The following is a 20778-nucleotide window of genomic DNA, read 5'->3' on the forward strand; positions in this document are numbered from 1 at the left end:
CGCCTGCCTCTGAGTCCCAAAGTGGTGGGATTACAGGTGTGAGCTGCAGCACCCTGCCGAGTTGGGTTAATTTTAAGATTCCTTTCATCCATTCCTTTGTAAAATATTAATATCAGGCAAATGTGGAATTATTGAAAAATAAATTTCATTTGTGTTTCCAGATAATTAAGAATTAGCAATTTCAGCATAATTTTTATAAATCATTATTAATAAGCTGTATGTGGTTTGCTGGTAAATATTAAAGTGTATTATGATAAATTACTAACTTGAAAATGACAACTCTCTAATTCTGTCCCTGACAAAATAATAAATCAGAAGTATTTGTCTTCTATTCTTGTCTTCTGGCTAGCGTCATTAATTATTTAACTACATTAAGAAATAGGAATAAAATTATAAGAATAATAGAAATATAGTTATAATAATTTGTAAGCATATAAAGATCTTTTTCCAAATATGCATTTTATATTTTTACTGAAAAAATAATTTTGCTATTTTGTGGCTTTTTTTCCAGATACTTTGAGAAAAGTCATACAGAAGGCACGTGAGTCCAAAATTGATTATGATAAGGTAATTTTTCATTGGTGTATTTATTATTAAAAATATGAAGTATGAGAAAAATTTTGGCTGACTTGAAAGTAAATCTTTAAACAACCAGTTATTCAATCTGCAATTTTAGTAACCTTTTTTGACTAAGAACTTTCATGGAATATTGAACCACCTTACAAATCCCATTTGAACCATAGCAGAAATTTCAAAAGTAGCATTTGAAGAAAGCCTTTCAAGTTGTATGTTATTTAAAAATTAAAAACTACGGCCGGGCGCAGTGGCTCACGCCTGTAATCCCAGCACTTTGGTAGGCTGAGGTGGGCAGATCACGAGGTCAGGAGTTTGAGACCAGCCTGGCCAATATGGTGAAACTCTGTCTCTACTAAAAATACAAAAATTAGCCGGGCGTGGTGGCACTCGCCTGTAGTCCCAGGTACTTGGGGAGCTGAGGCAGGAGAATTGCTTGAACCCGGGAGGCAGAGGTTGCAGTGAGCCGAGATGGTGCCATTGTACTCCAGCCTGGGTGACAGAGTGAGACTCCGTCTCAAAAAATAAATAAATAAATAAAGTAAACAAAAAGTAAAATTTCTTCAAAAAGCAATATTACACTACTTTTCTTTTAGCTGAGGAATGAGAACTCCCTCGTTAAGTAGAATTGATTCAAAATTCCTAGAGATGGTGACAATGTACTCTGTTATAAAACATCGTTTGTTGAAAAGTAGCTTTGCATTTGTACAAGGTTTATGAATCTCTTACTGTGTGAGTACATGGCTAGAATTGAAGGAAGGTGGAGATAAGGATGATAGCCTTTGGTCTCAAGAGGCTAGAAGACAGATAGCAGGGACCTTATCTAGTTAATGTAACGAGGATCATGCAAGGGCAGAGCCGGGGGGATGGGTGGTCGCTCTGCTCACATTCCAGGCTTCAGGAACCATGTGAGCAAAGAGGTCAAGGTATGAAAGAAGCAGGCCCCTGGCAAGAGGGAGAGAAAAAAAGGTAAGATGGGACCTGATCCTGGGAGGACCTTGAACATCTCCCTGGAGTGAGTCCATAGTATTTTCAGAAAGTATCAAGGCTCCTTGCATTTTTCTGCTTATTACCCAAGGTGCTGCCAGTGCACTCCTCTGCAACTGCCTACCTAAACACACGAGTGGTCTTGATTCTGGTGTGTTATGAGTGTAAGTTGCCCATGAAGCAAACAGACAAAAGTGTGTAGCACTGAATATTAGACAATAAAAAATAGTTAAATGTGTTTGCCAGGTTCTCAGTCCTTCTCAGTAAGTAAAGCACTTTGTTCCTTCCTTTCCTGGTTTGAAGGTGGTTATCAGGCTAACCATAAGCAGATGTATAGGTGGACGTTTTTTACTGGCCTGCACAATAAATCTGAACGCTAGTGTTTCCGGCACGGGGGAGGGCAGTTCCCTCTTGCCCAGTGAATCATTACCTCAGAGACGGTAGTTACAAATGGCCTCATCATATTTTTAATTTGCAAGAAAATTATACTCAAGAGAAAAGTAAATGTGGAAGCTGAAGAGGAAAGCCTTATCCAGAGGCTGTTTCCATTCAGCAAGGGAAGACTGTGTGGAAGATAAACTGAGCTGTTCCCAGGGCTCTCAGCCTTCCCCAGCACTGTGGAAAGCATTTTCATTCCTCAGTGCCACAGGCTTCATTTACATCTCCCAAACGTGATTGCCACGTCGGCCTGCATCTCTAGGGGGAAGAAAATGACTGTTGCTTTTATATTTAAATTCAAAATTAGCATAATATGCTTAGCCAGCCTGAATGCCAACCAAGGAATGGAGTAGGGGCAGTGCTTCAGTGGGATCTGGGACTTGGAGGACAAGGTCTTGAGACCCTTAGTTGGCCTTGAGGAACCTGCGAGCCTGAGCTGGAGCTGGGCTGCCACTGACCCTGGCAGTGTCTTTGTGCTTGACTTGGTATTAGATTCGGCACTCCCATAACCTTGGTTTATACACCTGGCTCCTGTTCTCTTTTCTTGCCTTTGCAAATGAATAAAAACTCTGGGTGAGGGTGCAGTGGAGAGAAGATGCAGAACTGAACCCACATGAATGAGCTGAATCCTACTCTGGATGTGGAACTGGACCACGCTTTCTACCATTATCCAAAGAAAGGGGTTTAGTGAAGCACAGGCACCAAAGGAGCCAGGCCACATCTGGAGGAAGGTTTTCTGACTAGATTTAGTCTGATAAAGGCTGAGTGTGTTGGTTTGGTTCCCCCTGAAGCAGACCCTAAGCGGATAACTCCAGGGCAAGTCATTTGTTTGGAAGCCTCAGGGAACACAGATTCCTGGTCTTACCCATATCTTCTGACTCATGTGCTCTAGCAGAGGAGCCCAGGAGTCAGTGTTTTTCTTTAACACACACTGTGAGGTGCATCTTTATGTCTGGTGAGCTTGGGAGCTTGTGCCCTGGTTGGTAACAAGCCTGCGTGTCCCCTCCCCAAGAAAGGGAGCCTGGGATCATTTCAAATGCCCCGTGTGACCCCAGAGGCAGCTATATCTGAACTGCCCCCCAGTCCCCGTGTTTTGGGTACCTCATTTAAAAGTGATTCCCATCACAAATGTTGTTCCCTCAGATCTGCCAGCTGAGGCAATAGTTTCTAAACCTTTAGATTTCCTGGACCAGAATATTTCAAAAAAGTGATCTAGAAAATGACATAGAGCCACCTAATTTTATTTGGTCACAAAAGGACATTTAAAATCAAACATTGAGATGTTTGGAATAAAAATGGTGGGAATCCGTTGATCGCTTTAAGCACAGGAATAGCACCATCAGATTTTTATTTTAGAAAAGGGCACTTGGGAAGATGCTGCCATTGGTTATGGAGTTCTCAGATCTGATTCTCTATTTTATGAAGATCACATGGTTAGTGTGTTAAGCATTGATAACTTCCCCTCTAATTCTCCTTTTCGTAACCGATTAGCATACAGATTAAGAACCTTTTGGGAAATCCAAATGTAAATGCAAATGTGAATTTCAGAACTCAAAGTAACTTAAACCACTGTTTCTTGAATTCACACTCAAGTTTTATATTCCTTTCTCGTACTTATCCTTCTATCACCCGATTTCCTCCTTGTGGAATATGAGCGTTCTTGGTTATGGTTGATCACTCATAACTTTTTCTGTCTGTTTTCTTGATGCATGCTGCCTCTGCCAAAATTCCTCACCTGCGTTGACTTCTACAGCCAGAAACTCTAATCTTAGGTCTAAAGGTAAAGTCCTTGTCTGCTATTTCAAGTTGCTCTTTAAAAGCCTTTCTGTTCTTCACCGTCATCCTCACTGTGAAAATGTTTAAATGATCCATTTCATTTATGTTTTTACCATCACTTTTAACCTTCTCTTTTAAGCAAGATATCTCTGTAATATTTAGATGTTGATCTTCAACATAATCAGCAAAGCACTGGAAGATCTTGGTGTATCAAAAAACAGTGTAAATAGTGACAGTCCTTCATCTAGTCAGCCTAGATGTGAACTCTTGAAATATCCTGTCTTGTTCCTGATACTGCCTGATGTTTAGTCAGTAACACTAGAAAGGCTGTGTATCAAATGTACAATTTGTATTTAAAGCTAAAATTAGTGCAAATTGTATTTAAAGCTAAAACATTTCAATATATCTTATCTCCTGGGTTTGGGTTCAGTGTCTCCTGGAATTCAGAAAGCATTTACGTTTCTTTAAAATAGTAAACAATTTAGAATATTTGCTGAGAAATGATGGAAAAATACGTAAGTAAGAGTTTGGAAGGTCTGGGCTGGTTTCTTAACTGGCAAGTGATGTTGGTCCTCGAGGAAGGGTTAAGTCAGCTAATAATGCCTCTTCGTGGACACGGAATGGGGGTTAACTTAAGCGTGAGCCCGTACTTGATGAACGCAGCAAAATCCAGCCACTTTCTTTTTTTTTTTTAGCAATTTAATCTTAATATGGAAGTAGGTAATATTCAAGCGCCAGATGCACCAGATTTACTAGTCTTGAGCATTTGCTCATAGCGTTAACTACCGTTTGTTGAATATCTACTGTGTGCTGGGCACTTGGCTAGTTGTTTTCACATGCAGTTGTTCAGTTATTTGTCCCTCACAATATGTTTATGAGGTTAATGCTAATGTGATACCATCCAGTTTAGGGACCTGGAAGCCCCCGCTGGGATGTAAAGCAGGTCGCTCCTCCAAGACATCACATTTGCTCCCAGGAGCAAGACGTTGTGTTTTATTTTCCTTTGCTCAGCTTGGCTTAAGAATTCGCAGCTGTCTAGATTGTCCATTTAGTTGCAAACTGCCAACTTGCAATTTTCTGCCATTCTTTAGAAATGTAAGCAGCTACATGCATGAATTGGAATGATATCAAGTTTCATCATCTAGTTGCATTAATTTTCGTTTATCCCAGAATAAAGTCAGCAGTGATTATGAAAAGAGGTTTAGGTCACATGATTGTATCTGGAAATTGTGCTGTTCCTAGGAACTCAGGAACTGTCTGAGACACAGACTGCCGAGGTCGGTCCTTCACCGTGGATCTGACTCCTGGGCATGGCATGAGAAGCACCTTACATGTCTACTCAGTACCTGGTCCTTTGTCACATTATTTCTAATCATGCATTATCTCTAATTTTCACAATGACTTGACAAGGTACGTATTATTATTTCCAGTGTGTTAGTGGAGAAACTCACTGACTGGCCTGTGTTTAACGTGCCTGACTTAGAGTCTGAGCCTTTTTTCTAAATTAAGATACATTCCAGATTCTTGTGTAACTGTTTGCCGGCCAATCTAAAGTGCTTTGAGTCTTTCACTTCTATTTGTGCAGTTTTCCTGGTGTAAAGCACCTTATATGTAGATTATTTGTTATGCAAGTACTCCTGCCAAGATTTATTGATCCATTTAAAAACAAACAAAATACCTTTGGGGTTAAAATTAAACCGTTTGCAGCTCAAACTAGCATTTAGTTATCTTCCTAGGGGTTGAAGGACATCTTCCAGTAACCACTTGGCCCTATATTCGATAACTCAATTTTCTGCTTCCTCTGTTTCAAAAAGGAGCTTCAAAATGGAATATATATATATATATATTCAGATTCAACTAATGATGGCAGATACATTAAAAAAACAAAACATGGTCAGGCGCGGTGGCTTACACCTGTAATCCCAGCACTTTGGGAGGCTGAGGCAGGTGGATTGCTTGAGGACAGGAGTTCAAGATCAGCCTGGACAACATGGTGAAACCCTGTCTCTACTAAAAATACGGTACTTGGGAGGCTGAGGCCTGAGACTCGCTTGAACCCAGGAGGCAGAAGTTGCAGTGAGCTGAGATCACACCACTGCACTCCAGCCTGGGCAACAGAGCGAGACCCTGTCTCAAAAAAAAAAAAAAAAAAAAAAGACCTTTGTACACCGTGGAATGGTCTACGTATTATTTCGTGTTACAATATGTGCTGTTTCTTCTGTTTGAATTGCAGATTATCTACTATGAAGCAGGGATTATTCTATGCTCTGTCCTGGGACTGCTGTTTATTATTCTGATGCCTCTGGTGGGGTATTTCTTTTGTATGTGTCGTTGCTGTAACAAATGTGGTGGAGAAATGCACCAGCGACAGAAGGAAAATGGACTCTTCCTGAGGAAGTGCTTTGCAATCTCCCTTTTGGTGATTTGTATAATAATAAGGCAAGTAGAATCTTGGACAACAACTGATTGTGTTTTAGGTTGATGAAGAGTGTCTCATATTTTAATGGTTAAACCATGAGTTTAAAACTAAACAAAATAGCAACAATGAAAAAAATATCCCACAAAACAGAAAAAGGAGAGCACAAGTGCTTGTCTAGAGTGATTCGAAAGGATCTCATTAGCACTAGACATTAGCGTTGTAATGAAGCTGCCCCAACTGAGCTGATGAGCCAGCGTTTTGGTATTTTTTTCCTTTTGAAGGTATCCTGAGAAATCTTGGACTGCAGAAAGGATTTACTTTCCAGCACAGCAGACTCCTCTTAATTAGCTCTTTGCAGACAGGCAGCATGTAGAAAGGAGAGATGGATCTGCAAGTTGATTTGCTAGTTGAGTCCAAAGGAATCGTGATGGACAGATGCAGTCCCTGAATTTGGAAATTTGAGAATATTGTAGAATGCAATTGACTTTCTAATAATAAACCCATTTTTCTTATATGTGCTGTTCATCCGCTACCCTCTCTTGAAGACTGGAACACACTTCATGATTTAGGGTGTTTCTGCTGCAGCTTCTGCTGCTTTCAAAAGTTTTCCAGTTGACTGGCAGATCAGAAATACATTGCTTTTAAGATGACGTTTTTTCGAGTCCAAATTAGACTGCTCATCTGAAGAATGTGCACCACAACACATTCTTGGTTATTGTTCCGCATTTCCTCATTCATTCCACCACTGTTTCATGAAGCAACAAAAATAAATGTGCCTATGACGTGAAGGCACAGCAAGGGTTGGCCAACAGCCTTCTCTTTGTCGTTTCTCCAAACACCACATGTGCTCAGTAGCCGTAAGATTTTTTTCAAGTTTTACTAAGGAAGTAATATTCAGGAATTTTAGCTGAAAACAGTCAGTCCTATGAGTTGGAGTTCCAGCTGCAAACCCAAGAAGGAAAGTCTTTAAGTGCGGCCACCAGCAGGGGTCTGATAAGATGTGTGGCTTAGGGTGGCCACTCATTGAAATGCAGTGTACCCATTGGAGAGGACTGGGCAGCTCCGGTTTTGTTGATACCAAACAGTCACCATGACAGATGAAGTGAAAAAAACAGGTTGCAGACCATGTGTAGAACATGGCAACTATGTTAAAAAAAAGAAAAGAAAAAAAAAGATGAGGAAGGAGACACAAGCACTTGGTCATATTTGTACAGAGTGGATGGGATGTGAAAGGGTTGAAAAGCAACTGGCAACAGTGGTTGCCTCTGGGAAGGAAATTGAGGGTTGTGGAGGGGAAGGAAGGAAAGTCATTTCTTGCTGTAGCTGAGTTTTTGTCTCTTTTGATTATGTACCAGGCTCAGGTATTACCTATTGAATTAACTTAACTAAAACTTGAACAATGACAAAAAAAAATATTCACAACAGACAAAGGCCAATGCATTACCACTTACTCCAGGGCAGTGATTATTTAAGCAAAGACATACTTTTGCTGATAATAGTGGAATAATTGACCGACCTTAACTATATATATGTGTGTAAACAGGATCCAAGTGAATGTGTTAGCTGACTTCATGCACTGTTGGTTAGCCTGAGAGTTACTTGTTTTTTCTCCATGACGTTGGGGTGTGGGCATCTCTGTCTGTCAATCTCTTTCTCTCTCTCTCTCTCTCTCTCTCTCTCTTTTCTTCTCTTTTCTATTTTCTGTCTCTCCTTGCCTCTCTGTATTTTTCTGTCACTGTCTGTCTCCTTCTCTGTGTCTCCAAAAATCATTTGATCCTTACTGTTTTTTTTCATATTTGATCTTGAGAGGCAGTTTGGGATCAGGTCAGTAGCGATCATTGCAGATGTGCCTGTCTGTCTCTCCTTTATATTTGATATACTCTAAGGAATGCACAGACTCCTAGTTGTTGGGGTAGTTACCTCCTTTTCAGCTACCAGAAGAATCTCAGTTACAGCCCTGAAACCTGTCAAACCCACCAGGGATCCCTGTGTGTTTCCCATAAGCCTGAAACTTACATGCCGCATTTGTCTGGACACTTGCACAGCGATGTTTACCCACTCCATACACCCTGGACCTCAAAGATGAGATTCAGATGTGAAAGCATCATCTGAAAATATTGCCCTTCGGGCTTCTTGTTAGAGTGATTACTTACTTAACAAGTTAATAATTTTCACTTGATGTCAATACATAGCCATAATTTCAGGGAAATTCTTGATTGAATGTAGTTATTTATTTACCTGAATTAAATGTTTACATGTGTAATAATGGGTTTCCAATATTTTGAGTTTCTTTCCTTTTTTGAGACAGAGTCTCGCTGCGTCATCCAAGCTGGAGTGCAGTGGCGCTATCACGGCTCACTCCAACCTCTGCCTCCTGGGTTCAAGTGATTCTTGTGCCTCAGCCTTCTGAGTAGCCAGGATTTTCCAAGCATGCACCACCAGGCCTGGCAAATTTTTGTATTTTCAGTAGAGACGGGGTTTCACCATGTTGGCCAGGCTGGTCTCAAACTCCTGGCCTCAAGTGATCTGCCTGCCTAGACCTCCCAAAGTGCTAAGATTACAGGCGTGAGCCACCGCACCTAGCCGCTACAGTGGGTTTCTTTTTTAAAATTGAACTTTCATTTGTATTACATATAATTATGTGTTATGCATGTTATAGTTCACTCTCAGATGACTTAGTTATTTACATTATGTTGAAAATGCCAAAATATATCAACAGTAAAGCTACAAAGTAAAAAATAAACTTGGCTTCCATTTATGTATAAAATGAAAGCTACCATTTTGTTAATTCTTCAGAATTCAGACCTATCAAATCAATATATGTTTTTTCTAAGTATATTTTAATTTAGAAAATTATTTTAAAAAAATGCATGCTGTGATTCTATACCCTCCTACACACTCAGTTAAAACCATTTTTTCCCACCCAAGTAAAACATTAATGTGAAAATTGTAATTTCAGATTTCAATATAATTAAACCAAAATTGATCAACTGTTTGAGATTGTGACAAAACTAAAACTAATTTGATTTCACGTAGCACATTGAATTTATATATAAATTATAAATAGGCTTAAATGAGAGTAGTATGTGAATTTTTTTTCTCACTTTAAATTCTGATGAGAATTTAAGCTTCTTTGCCTTGAACTTTTTGATTTACGGTAACTATTTTGATGGCTTCCTTTTGAAACCCCCACTGGTTTGCAAATACCTTAAACATGAGTTGCATAATACCTACATATTGTTTGCAAGTAATCCAAGCTAGCCAGGAGGATTAAAGACCTGGGGAAAGTTAAGATTTCTACATTATGAGCAGCTAGACAGGAGAAGAAAGAATGTCAACAAAATCAGAAGATTAGATAAAAATAAGAAGGAAAAGAATGTCAACAAAATTGGAAGGCAGAAAGGGAAAGAAAGTTCAATTATGTACCCTAGAACTTAAAGTATAATAAAAAAAAAAAGGGGGGGGGGGGAGAAAGGAAGTGGAGGAAAAGATAGGAGAGTGGACTCTCTCTTGTTTAATACAGGGCCTCTAGCTGACATTGACTTCAGTGGAGATTGGACACTACTGAGAAATCATCTTTGCATATGATTTTTAAAAAATTCTTTCAGAAACCCAGAGCAGTCCACCTGCCTTTTATTGGACTCTGTCATTTTTGTGGCTCAAAATGTTACAATTAAACGCAGTTGGTTTTCAAGTTAGTTTTGAGCATCCTTTTTTATTTTAAAAAATGTAAATCTTTTCTTTAGGGGGAGAAGGGAAGACATAGGTGTTAACAGAAAGATTCCCTAGCAGATGTGCAATCTACGTGGGCATGTTCTTTCTCTGAGCGTTCCCAGAGGCAGCTGTGGAATGTGAGAATTCCGTAGACACTGACATATGTTTATGCAGTCTGTTTGACCATCAGCACAAGATCGAATTTCCACCTCTCACTGTAGACTGTTAAGCAGATGTGTCTTACTCCAGAAAGAGCCAAGTTTCTTCTCCTTTCTGTCTCTTTGCTTGTCACCACTGCATTTCTCATAAAGGTTATGGAAGAAAAAAAACAACCATGGCTTGACTTCCTCTGTATGTTTTTAAGTTTCTGAGTATGATAAGCCAACTTTGCTAAGAATTCCCATGGTGAATTGAATTCCAGTCATTTTCAGGAAGCTGGCTGTTTTCAAAGTTCATTTTATACTGGGATGTGATTGCCAATTCCTGACTGGGAGGCTACAAGGTTGTAGAAAAGAGATTGAGCTAGATATAGCAGTCCTGAAAATCGTGAAACTTTCTTCATGTGAATGACCTGTGGTTACTTACAGTTTAAATGTAATTTTTTTTTTTTTTAATAAGAGATCAGTTATAGACTGAAAGCATTTATTTGGCTTTCTTTGACTAATTTTTATTAAATCAGTAGAAATTAGTAGGAACAATAAAGTTACAAGTTTCAAAGTAAAGGTTTAAAAGTAAGGTTTAGCCTTACTCTATAAAAAGCTTATTTACTTGTAAGTATATATGTGAGAAAATTAGTTTTTCCATAATAAAATATAGAAGATGTAAGGCTATAAAAATAAAAATTCCTATCTTCTGCTAAAAATTCCAAGAGATTTTATTGTACTGCTTAAAAGCATATGTTTTTGGTTGTTTAAAGGCATTTATGTCAAATGCCAGAGAACTGATATTCACTGAAATATTATTTCCTTTTTGTGTTAGGTAAATGTCTCTTAGTATCCTTATATTCTAATAATCAACTGCTGATTGTTCAAATAAAAATATTTATTCACATACCTTTTTTTGCTCAAAAAATACATTGAACAACAGGGAGTGTCTAAATCAATACCTCAAAGCATAATTTCTTTATTCTCTATTTGTGTTTGAACAGAAGGTTTAAATTTCAGATTGCAAATGGAGACCATCAGTTGGTCTGCATAGTATTTAAAAATTTTTTTGTTAGTTGCTAATATTTAAAAATTGGGAGATCTCACATCAGAATCCAGATTCCCAGATTTTTGTGGAAAATGGGAAGATATGGTAATATTTATCTGCCATCATGGTGGTGCTTTTGACACCTACAGATTAGCTGCTCTTCCAGCCCATTTTTGATCTCCCAGCTTCCAGGACCCCATGCTACCCAATTTTTCCTTAATGCTTTCTGCCTGCTTACATAGGCATTAGAACTTAAATACAAAATTTACTTTGTGCATTAGTTTGAAAATCAGCCTTGAAAATCACTAACTTCTACTCTATAATTATGCTTAGTACAGTTTTTTTTTTTCTTTTTCTCTTTATTAATGGGGTCTTGCTATATTGCCCATGCTGGACTTGGAACTCCTGGGCTCAAGTGATTATCCCATCTCAGTGTCCCAAGTAGCTAGGGCTACAGGCATGTGCCACCACACCCAGCTTAGTATGGCTTTTTACAAAAATTCTCAGTGCTTTAATTTTAATTAGCTCTATTATTGATTAGTAGAAATGTAGGTCTAAAATACGTAGCATTGAAATCCAGTGTTGTATTGAAATGTTGTATTGCAATTCGTTTCATTGACTGATGATCTTGTGAGTAAGGACATTTATTCAATAAAGGCACAAAGACAGTTTCTGACTCACACTTCAGACATATGGCCAGTCTTCTAAATAGACCAAATGAAACCAAAGTTCGACCCCTAAACTCACCTTCATGGAGCACCCAGTGTGGACAAGACTGCATTATACAAAGTTAACAAAGAATTAGTTTCCACCTCTTTTTAGGAAAATTAAACATAGATAAGAATAAAGACGAATTAGAGTGTGAAGTGAGACATACCCCATCAATTAAAGGGAGAGCCTCTGGGAGTTCAAGGAGGTTCTTCTCCCTTCTGGAGGGGTCAGTGTGGGTCAAGCGAAAGTAGACTTGGACTGGTTCTTTTTACCAAGTTCACTTTGACTTCTTATATCTGGAATCTGATGAGTGAATAAAATAATTTGGACATGCTGGGAAGAGAGAGCAAGGATCCCCATTGTGAACCTCAGGTATGTTCAGATGGTGATCCTGACTCGTCATGGTCTAGAATGTTGTGAATTTGGCATGGTAGCATGCTCCAGGTGCATTGCTATGACTCAGCTTTTGTGTGCGTGTGTGTGTGTGTGTGTGTGTGTGTGTGTGTGTGTGTTTCTTCTTCACAAAACTCCAAAATCATTATTTTGAGTCATTTGACCTCTTTTGGCATGAGTGCCTGAGTTAATGACTCTTATTGCTATGGTGCGTCGGCTCCTAAAATACCAATGCAAATTTAGGACAAATTATAAGGCAGTCATTCCAAATGGGACAGAATATTGTTAACATTTATTTTATAAGTTTACCATCGGAATTAAACCAAACTTAAAAATCTTAGAGAACGTGTACATCCAGTACTGCTCTCCTTTACAGCTTGAGAAGCACTTATCTAATCTGAGTTAGATTGGATCTAATTTATCTAATTACACCTAAAGATTTAAACTGACCTTTTCAGTTTGGAGGTACCAACTGAAGTCCACAGAAAGAAAGTTATTTTCTCTGGCTTGTACAGTACGGTGGTGGCAGGACAGGACCCAGAACCCAAATCTGGTGTCCCTAATCTAGTACTCACTACACTGCAACTTGTTAACCATAAGAAACATTCCTCAACGTTGTATTATATAGACTTTTTTGGAGCACTGTGGGAAACCTAATGGACATATGTTATACTGCTATGGAAAAGTATGTTTTTTTGTTGTTTTTTTTTGAGACGGAGTCTCGCTCTGTCGCCCAGGCTGCAGTGCAGTGACCGGATCTCAGCTCACTGCAAGCTCCGCCTCCCGGGTTTACGCCATTCTCCTGCCTCAGCCTCCCGAGTAGCTGGGACTACAGGCGCCCGCCACCTCGCCTGGCTAGTTTTTCGTATTTTCAGTAGAGACGGGGTTTCACCGTGTTAGCCAGGATGGTCTCGATCTCCTGACCTCGTGATCCGCCCGTCTCGGCCTCCCAAAGTGCTGGGATTACAGGCTTGAGCCACCCCGCCCGGCCGGAAAAGTGTGTTTTGAAACCAGTAATGAAACAATGCTCCTTGGAATGTATTTATACTATAAGTGGGGTGAATAACTGTCCCCATTTACCCAGGATGGAGAAGTTTCCTGGGGACATGGGATTTTAGGTGCCAAAAATGAGATGTTTAGTCATCCTACCCATAATTATACGCACAAATAAAGCCTCAAGACATTGCTTTTGCTGAAGAGGCAATGTATCGATTTTCTCCATCTGATATGTTTTTCAAGTTTGCCTATTATTTGCAAAACTTACTTCTAAAACCATGTCTATATCTTCCATTGGATGATTACAAACTAACAAGTTTGTTGCTTGCTTCTGTAGGTAAAATAATTCACCTATGTTTATGTAATTCCTTACTGCCATCTAGTGGCCAGATTCAACAGAACCTTGGCAATTAGCACCTTCTAATTTAACTATTTATTCAAAGGCTTTGCCACAAAAACAGGCCAATTGGTCAAATTATTTTAAGTCAAAGGATTATTAGTAACTAGTCAACAGTAAGAGCCCTTAAAAATTATTACATTAGACATTTTAGATGGCTTGAAAAAAGACGTTTTGGTTTTTTTCACATAGAGAAGACTTTCCTGCAAGATGCCTTTCATAGGGCGTTTTTGAAGCTTTTTCTGAAGTATATTTCACATGGAGGAAAGTGTCCTTTTCACAAGTACATATGCATAAGTGTCCATGAATTGAATCCACCCATGAACAGGGTACTCTGCCATTCCACCCCTGCTCTGGGCATAACCACTGACTTCTAGCACCACCGTTTCACTTGTTTTGCATTTTCCGTAGATGAAATAATACGTAGGTGCTCCGTTGCATGCGGTTTCTCACACAGCATTTTAATGCTAAGGTAACTCATGTTTCTTTCCAACCTGGACAATACAGACACTAACAGACAATTAGAGAAACCAAAAACCTTAGAAGCTCCAAGTACTCTTGTCATTTTGATGGTTTTTTCTATAGTCTTTTTTGGGGGGTCAGGGAGCAGAAGTGTGTGTGTGTGTGTGTGTTCACATGCATGCATATGTTCACACAGGAGGGTGTGTACACACATTCACATGAGGACAGGAATGGGACTGGATCATGCATGCTGCCTTATAACCTTTTTCCACCTATTTCCTCCACAATTTGTTGTGAACATTGTTCCATTGATGAGAGTCATTTTAAACAGAATGGAGATTTGCCTCCTCTGAGAGAACTGAGTCCTGTTTTGTAGCCCCTACGTGTGTGGTGGTTTGACTGTGGGATGGCGGTGGGAAGGCTGTGGCAGGAGAGGGCAGCTGGAGAGGAAAGGCCAGTCCTTCTGCGGGCTCCTCCCTGACTCCTGCTCTGCTGCCTGGACCTGGACAAAGAACCATGGACCATGCAGTAAATGCTCTTCCTTTTCTCTGCCTTTTCCTGCAGCATTGGCATCTTCTGTGGTTTTGTGGCAAATCACCAGGTAAGAACCCGGATCAAAAGGAGTCGGAAACTGGCAGACAGCAATTTCAAGGACTTGCGAACTCTCTTGAATGAAACTCCAGAGGTAAAGACTATGATCTCTATGTACTGCGATGCTTTGTATTTTTGGCTTTTTGGAGTTCCTGTGTATATTTGGAATCTCATTCGAAACTTCTAGAAACACAGTGAATCAGCGTAGACTGGTGTTATCTATTAATGTCCTGGATGAATAAATAAAACCCCAGAAAGTGATTTTCAAAAGAGTACAAAAGCCGAATTTCAGAATTGGTATTTTAATTTTATTAATAGCTTAAATTACAGTATGTATTATAAAAGGACTTAACACTTCTAAGGCTCTTATGATTTTTTTTAAAAAGAAAAGTTTTGGGACCCTATTATCCTTTCTTTTTGGCTGTATAGTTAACTTTCCATCACTTGCACAAAGTTACTCTTGTAATGAAACCATCCAGCTTTATAAACATCCATTTACTGATGTCTGCATAGGTATGTCAAATTCCTTGGGAAGGACATGCACACATACTCACGGACACACAGATTGTCTTTAGAGAAGGCCAATAGGATGGTTGAAGGGTGGGGATGGGAGAGGAGGTTCCCTTTCTTCTGTACTCCAGAGGCATGTTGATGAATTACATCTTCAGAACATCGTTTTAAAAAGTGTCTGAGCAGGAAGCAGCCTAAATGTGTGGTGCTCATGGGTTCCAACTTGTCAGAGAGTAGAAAAGTCTCTAAGAGCTTGCTGGTTACCTCAAAATGCTCTGATTCAGGGAAATTTTTGTATATTAAATCTCTTTTTGTCCTTTTATTGCCTTCGAACCTTAGAAGGGAAGGTTTCACAGAATGTTCTTTTTCAGCAAATCAAATATATATTGGCCCAGTACAACACTACCAAGGACAAGGCGTTCTCAGATCTGAACAGTGAGTACAATTTAAAGTTGCTTCATATTTTTTTGGTTTCTTTGTTTTGACTCATCTCCCATAAAACACGGACTAAGAAATGACATACGTGAAAGTTGGGGGAAGACAGAAAGAGGATTCCCTAGCCTTATTGCCGATGTGTCATTTGTTACTCAGCGATTAGAATCTAGCCCTCATCGAAGGCATCTGTTTCACAGGCAGCATGAAGAATGTCACAGGCAAAATGAAGACTGTTTCTTCATTTTACACTTACTGGAAAGCTTTAGCATTCTTGTAGTCACAAGCGCTCATTCTCCGTTTCCTTCATGAGGGAAAGATTGTTATCCTACCAGGTGCCCTGCACAGACACAGCCGGCTCCTCAGAGAAGCCAGTGGCTTCAGAAATGGCTGGATGGAGAGGGCTCAGCCCTGCACGCCAAGGTTTAGCTTAGTGCTTCTCAACTGGGGGGTGACGTTTGGCATGTTTGGTGACATCTGGAGACATTTTCGGTTGTCACAATGAGTAAATGTGGGGTGAAGCCAGGGATGCCTCTAAGCATCCCATAATGCTCACGACAGCCCCCACCAGAGTGCAGTCTGGGTGGGAACTCTGGTCTAGTCAAAGAGATTAGATACAGAGGGAGTTACACACAGGTCAAGATGATAACACCATGTTCCTGGTATAAGTAAATACCGGGTCTGTGAGTCGTAGTGATTAATTTTTCACTGGGGAACAGTTGGTGCGGAGACCCTGAAGAGAAATCTCCGTACACGAGTCCACCCCTAGACAGGGTCCAGGATGCAAATGGGTTTTGCAGCAGGAGAGGCTGAGGCAGTGTGGAGAGAATGAGGGTGGGGTGGAGAGATGAGCAGAGGCCACCCTCACCATCCCTGTGCTTATTTGCATGTAGGTATCAATTCAGTGCTAGGAGGTGGAATTCTTGACCGACTGAGGCCCAACATCATCCCTGTTCTTGATGAGATTAAGTCCATGGCAACAGGTAAGCAGCGGGCAAAAATGACCAAAGAAAGTTCCATCCAGGAGTCCCTGGGCTCGGCAGACTCGCTTACTCTTTTCTTGTTCCCTGAGAGCTGTCTTGGGGAGAGCCACCGTCCGTGGCCATGCAGACAGTTCAGGTCAAGACACTGTGTTGCAATAGCTTGGTTGTGCTCTTTATTAAAGCTTGTGCCAAAGGTGTTGCCATTTCAGATGATAGGGGCAGAATTTGTTAGAGGCCCACCACCTGTTTTTGTAAACACAGTTTTATTGGAACACAGCCATTTGCATTTGTTTAGATATCATCTGTGGCCGTTTTCGTGCTCTGATGGCAGAGTTGAGTCATTGGAAGAGATATAGTATAACCCACAAAGCCTAAAATATTTACCATCTATCTGGCCGTTTATAGAAAAAGTTTGTTGACTCTGATACAGTAGATGAGGAACCTATAGACATTTAGGTCATCTGAGGGAAATTGATTCATTTTTCCTTCCTGAAAGTGAAACTTAGAAGCAAGGAATATACATATATATCTTAAGCCTCCATGGTCAATGATATAAGTGACAGATAAACTGCATGCTCCACTGTAATGAAAAAAGACCTCCCAGGCCCTTCTGAATGTTGAGAAAAATGTCCTTGCGAGGTACTTGTTGGAGACGCCAATTACATCTAGGTAAAACACTCATTTTGCCAATATGAATTTTGCTTTCATGAGCTAGCATCCCTGAGAACGTAGTCCATAAAGAAGATAATTGTGTAGAAATTGGAAAAGTATTCCCGTTCCTTTTGGCATGCCTTATAGTTCAACAACTGAGATGAATGTGTGGAAACAGGAGGACGTGCAGAACAGGCCAGGAGTTGTTAAGATGAGTCCTAACTAGTTGAAAGGCCTTTCCTTCCCTTTCTCCTTGACCCTGCAAAGGGTCCAGCCAACAACAACATTCTCAACATCGACAATAACATCACAAACAACATCCTCTGTTGTTGATGCCTTAGATTTCTCTAGACATCTCTTCTCTTCATCACCAAGCATTTTCTTTGCAGGCAAGGAAATGGAGACCCAGAGAAGGGATATGACCTCAGAGACCATTGCCTCCTGCCTTCCTGTCCTGGCTTTTTCCACATGGCTTCTCCATTCCTTCTTTCTTTCCTTCCATCCTTTCTCCCTTTTTTTCTTTCCCTCCTTCCCTTCTTCCCTCCTTCCTTCCTTTCTCCTTCCCTCCCTCCCCTACTCCTTTCTTCCTTGCACACCTGGCCACTGTCCATCATTCCATTCTTACTTCCATTTTGGGACACTCATCTCTGATGTCCCTTCCTCTTCTCGTAAGAACATCAGTTCTGTTGGATTAGGGACCCATCCTTATGACCTTATTTAACCTTAGTTACCCACCTAAAGGTCACATCAGTAATTAGGGCTTCAACATATGAATCTGGGGGAGACATATTAGTCCATAGCAATTGGTTAGCTGCAAAGTGGTGGAGTTGGGATTCAGACCCTGTTCTAGCAAGAGCCTGTGTTACCTGGACCACCCTAGATGGGACTTAGTACCTTGAAGAGTATTAAGATGGAGGGTGCTGTGGCGACATCCACAAGGAGGCAACACGTGCACCTCTGGAGGGAGAATTGGAAATCTGGGATTCCAGTGCTCACATGGACATAGATGATGCCAGGCATCCCTGCAGCCTGAATCCCTCGTGCATCAGTGCGTTCGCAATATTGAACAAGATCTTTTTGTTTTCCAAAAGCTTCAAAGTATTTTATGTCTATAACATATTAATTGGGTTGTAACTCTGGGAGTCATTCCAGGCCCACGAAGATCACATATAGTATGTGACTGCAGTGTTGAAGAGATCACATATATTATGTTTGCAATATTGAAGAGATCCAAGGTCTCTTCCAGCCCCAAATTAAGTAATGGTGAAGGCTGGGCAAAAGTATATGAATGATGCACTGTGGTTGATGCGTTGGAGTAGTTGTTACTTTTTGCCCAATGTTCTTGCAATTTTTAGTAACTGAATTATAGTAGTTTTTAGGTAAAAGATGATTCAAAGATTCTCTTTTTCTCTTCAGTGCCTTGTGTGTTATTATTAAAGTTCTTTTTTTGTTTGTTTGTTTGTTTGCTAAAAATGCTTTGCAGCCCTATGTGTTTAGTGGGTTTTGGAGAGAACAGAAACATGCCATTGTTTTGGTGTACAAATCATATTTGGACTGCAGATCAGGACCTATAAAGGAAATATACTATGGGCTGGTAAAATGGTAATTCACTAAAATTGAGAACCTCAGATAGCTTTTCCACTTTCTTCAGATACATAATATATATGATGATGGTGGGCCTGGACTGACTCCCAGAGTTACAACCCAGTTAATAGTTTATAGACATAAAACACTTTGAAGCTTTTGGAAAACATGTATTTATCACTTCTGAGTCCTCCCTGTGACATGACAGAATATTATCCATAGCCTAGAATGGCTATGAACAGTGCTTAATACACATTTCCTGGGCCATGCTTTTATTTTGTCACCTGTCATTCTCCGTTGTTGTTGTTGGTGGTGGTGGTGGTGGTGGTGGTGGTGGTGGTTCTTGCCTTAAGATAATTTATCTTGAAGTCAAAGTGAAAAGGACTGTGAGGAGTAAACCACGGAACATTAAAATGTGAAGTGTGTTTTAGCCTGCTCTTTTGTGTTCTTCTATGTATTTCTGGTGTATTTCGGTGTATTTCTGTGTATTTCTGGGGTACTACTGTGTATTTCGGGTTGCAGCTGAGTTCTTTTTTGTTTTGCTGTGGTTAATATTTATTGAGCTTCTACTATGAGCCAGATACCAGGCTTTTTGCTTCACCGACAATACTGGATGATAGGTGGGAGAGATGAAAAACTGATACCCAGGGTGCTCTTTGATAGTCCTAAATATTATTATAATCTTAAATATTGTTAAGCTATGATTAGACTGAAATTCAAGAGAAAATACTGTTTGAAGCAGAGTTTAAGATTTTCTATTCAGGTAAAGTGATAGAAATTTGAGACCAAGGAAGATACAGTTCAATTCTGGAAGCCTCCCCAGGTCTCTGGGTACTAGGTTGCAGTATCTAACCAGACCTAGTTAGCATGGGGGAGACCATCTCCTAAGAGCTCAGCCCCACAAGCTATTAGGGCACAGCCTGGAATCAGATTCTTCTAGTAACCAGGAGGTGACCCAACCCACTCCCTAATTTATAGATGAGACTGAGGTCCTGAGAAGTGAGAGTTTGCCAGATGTGCTGTAGCAGGATAGAAGCAGAACTGGAATGCAGCCTCGGGTTACTTTTGGCTAGACTCAACATGAAAACATTTTTAAAATGTGTGTGTGTGTGTGTGTGTTTAACACTCAAGTATTATCTGTTATGTGGCTGCCAGGAAAGGATGTGGAAGCCAGTTTTTAAGGGCATTCATACTTTTCCTTGAAACACCCAATTGCAGCTTGATCCTCAACCATCTGTTCCGTGAGCCACAGAGCAAAGACCTGACCAAGAAGATTTATTTGCTTAGAAGAAGAGCAATGCCCTCTAATTTAAATTTCACATCTTGTACTGCTGTGGCTTTGAGCCACTATAGAAAAAAGTTGTAATTCCCTACCTTCCTAGTCATGTATAGGTAGCTCCACCATCCAGATAAATCATGATAGCAAACAATTATTCTGGATTTCCTAGTACAGATGCCCCTCCACACACACGATGGGGGTCACATCCCAATAAACCCATGGTGAAGAGAAAATATTGTAAGTTGAAAATGCTTTTAATACACTGTAGAATATGCATTGTTTGCCCTCTTGATTGCATGGCTGACTGGCAGCTGTGGTTCACTGCTGCAAGAGAGTATCCTACTACATATCACTAGCCTGGGAAAGTTCAAAATTCAAAATTCGAAGTACGATTTTAACTGAATGCATACAGCTTTCCACTATCACAAAATTGAGAAATCATAAATTGAACTATTGTGAGTTGGGTACTCTCTGTATAAGAATGTGTCCTAGGGGGTGGGGCTTCCGAAATTAAACAGATAGACCACTGCCTTTGAGGCATTTTCATCTGACTGATCTAACCCCCCTGTTGCATGATGAACGTGGTGGTGTTTCTGTACTTGAAGACGAGGAAATTGGCTCAGAGTGGTTCAGGAGTCTATTTTCAGTCGCACAGCACATAGCAAAGCTAAGATCCATGCCTAGACTGGCC

General features: G+C 40.2%; 1 protein-coding gene across 17 annotated transcripts in view; it reads left to right on the forward strand.

The window, feature by feature from the left end:
- Positions 1 to 20778, forward strand: part of PROM1 (prominin 1) — a 154486-nt gene that overhangs the window by 84090 nt on the left and 49618 nt on the right. For 11 of the 17 annotated variants that reach the window (XM_017958580.3, XM_017958583.3, XM_017958581.3 and 8 more), the window contains 6 exons: positions 512 to 567; positions 3752 to 3778; positions 6008 to 6213; positions 14622 to 14742; positions 15530 to 15593; positions 16484 to 16573. In XM_017958580.3, the coding sequence (XP_017814069.2) occupies positions 512 to 567; positions 3752 to 3778; positions 6008 to 6213; positions 14622 to 14742; positions 15530 to 15593; positions 16484 to 16573 (564 nt within the window). The remainder of the gene's footprint in view (positions 1 to 511; positions 568 to 3751; positions 3779 to 6007; positions 6214 to 14621; positions 14743 to 15529; positions 15594 to 16483; positions 16574 to 20778) is intronic. The other 6 variants (XM_009206560.4, XM_017958589.3, XM_017958590.3 and 3 more) reach the window with 1 other exon arrangement.

The sequence above is a fragment of the Papio anubis genome, chromosome 3 (genome assembly GCF_008728515.1).
Source record: "Papio anubis isolate 15944 chromosome 3, Panubis1.0, whole genome shotgun sequence".
Taxonomy (NCBI): domain Eukaryota; kingdom Metazoa; phylum Chordata; class Mammalia; order Primates; family Cercopithecidae; genus Papio; species Papio anubis.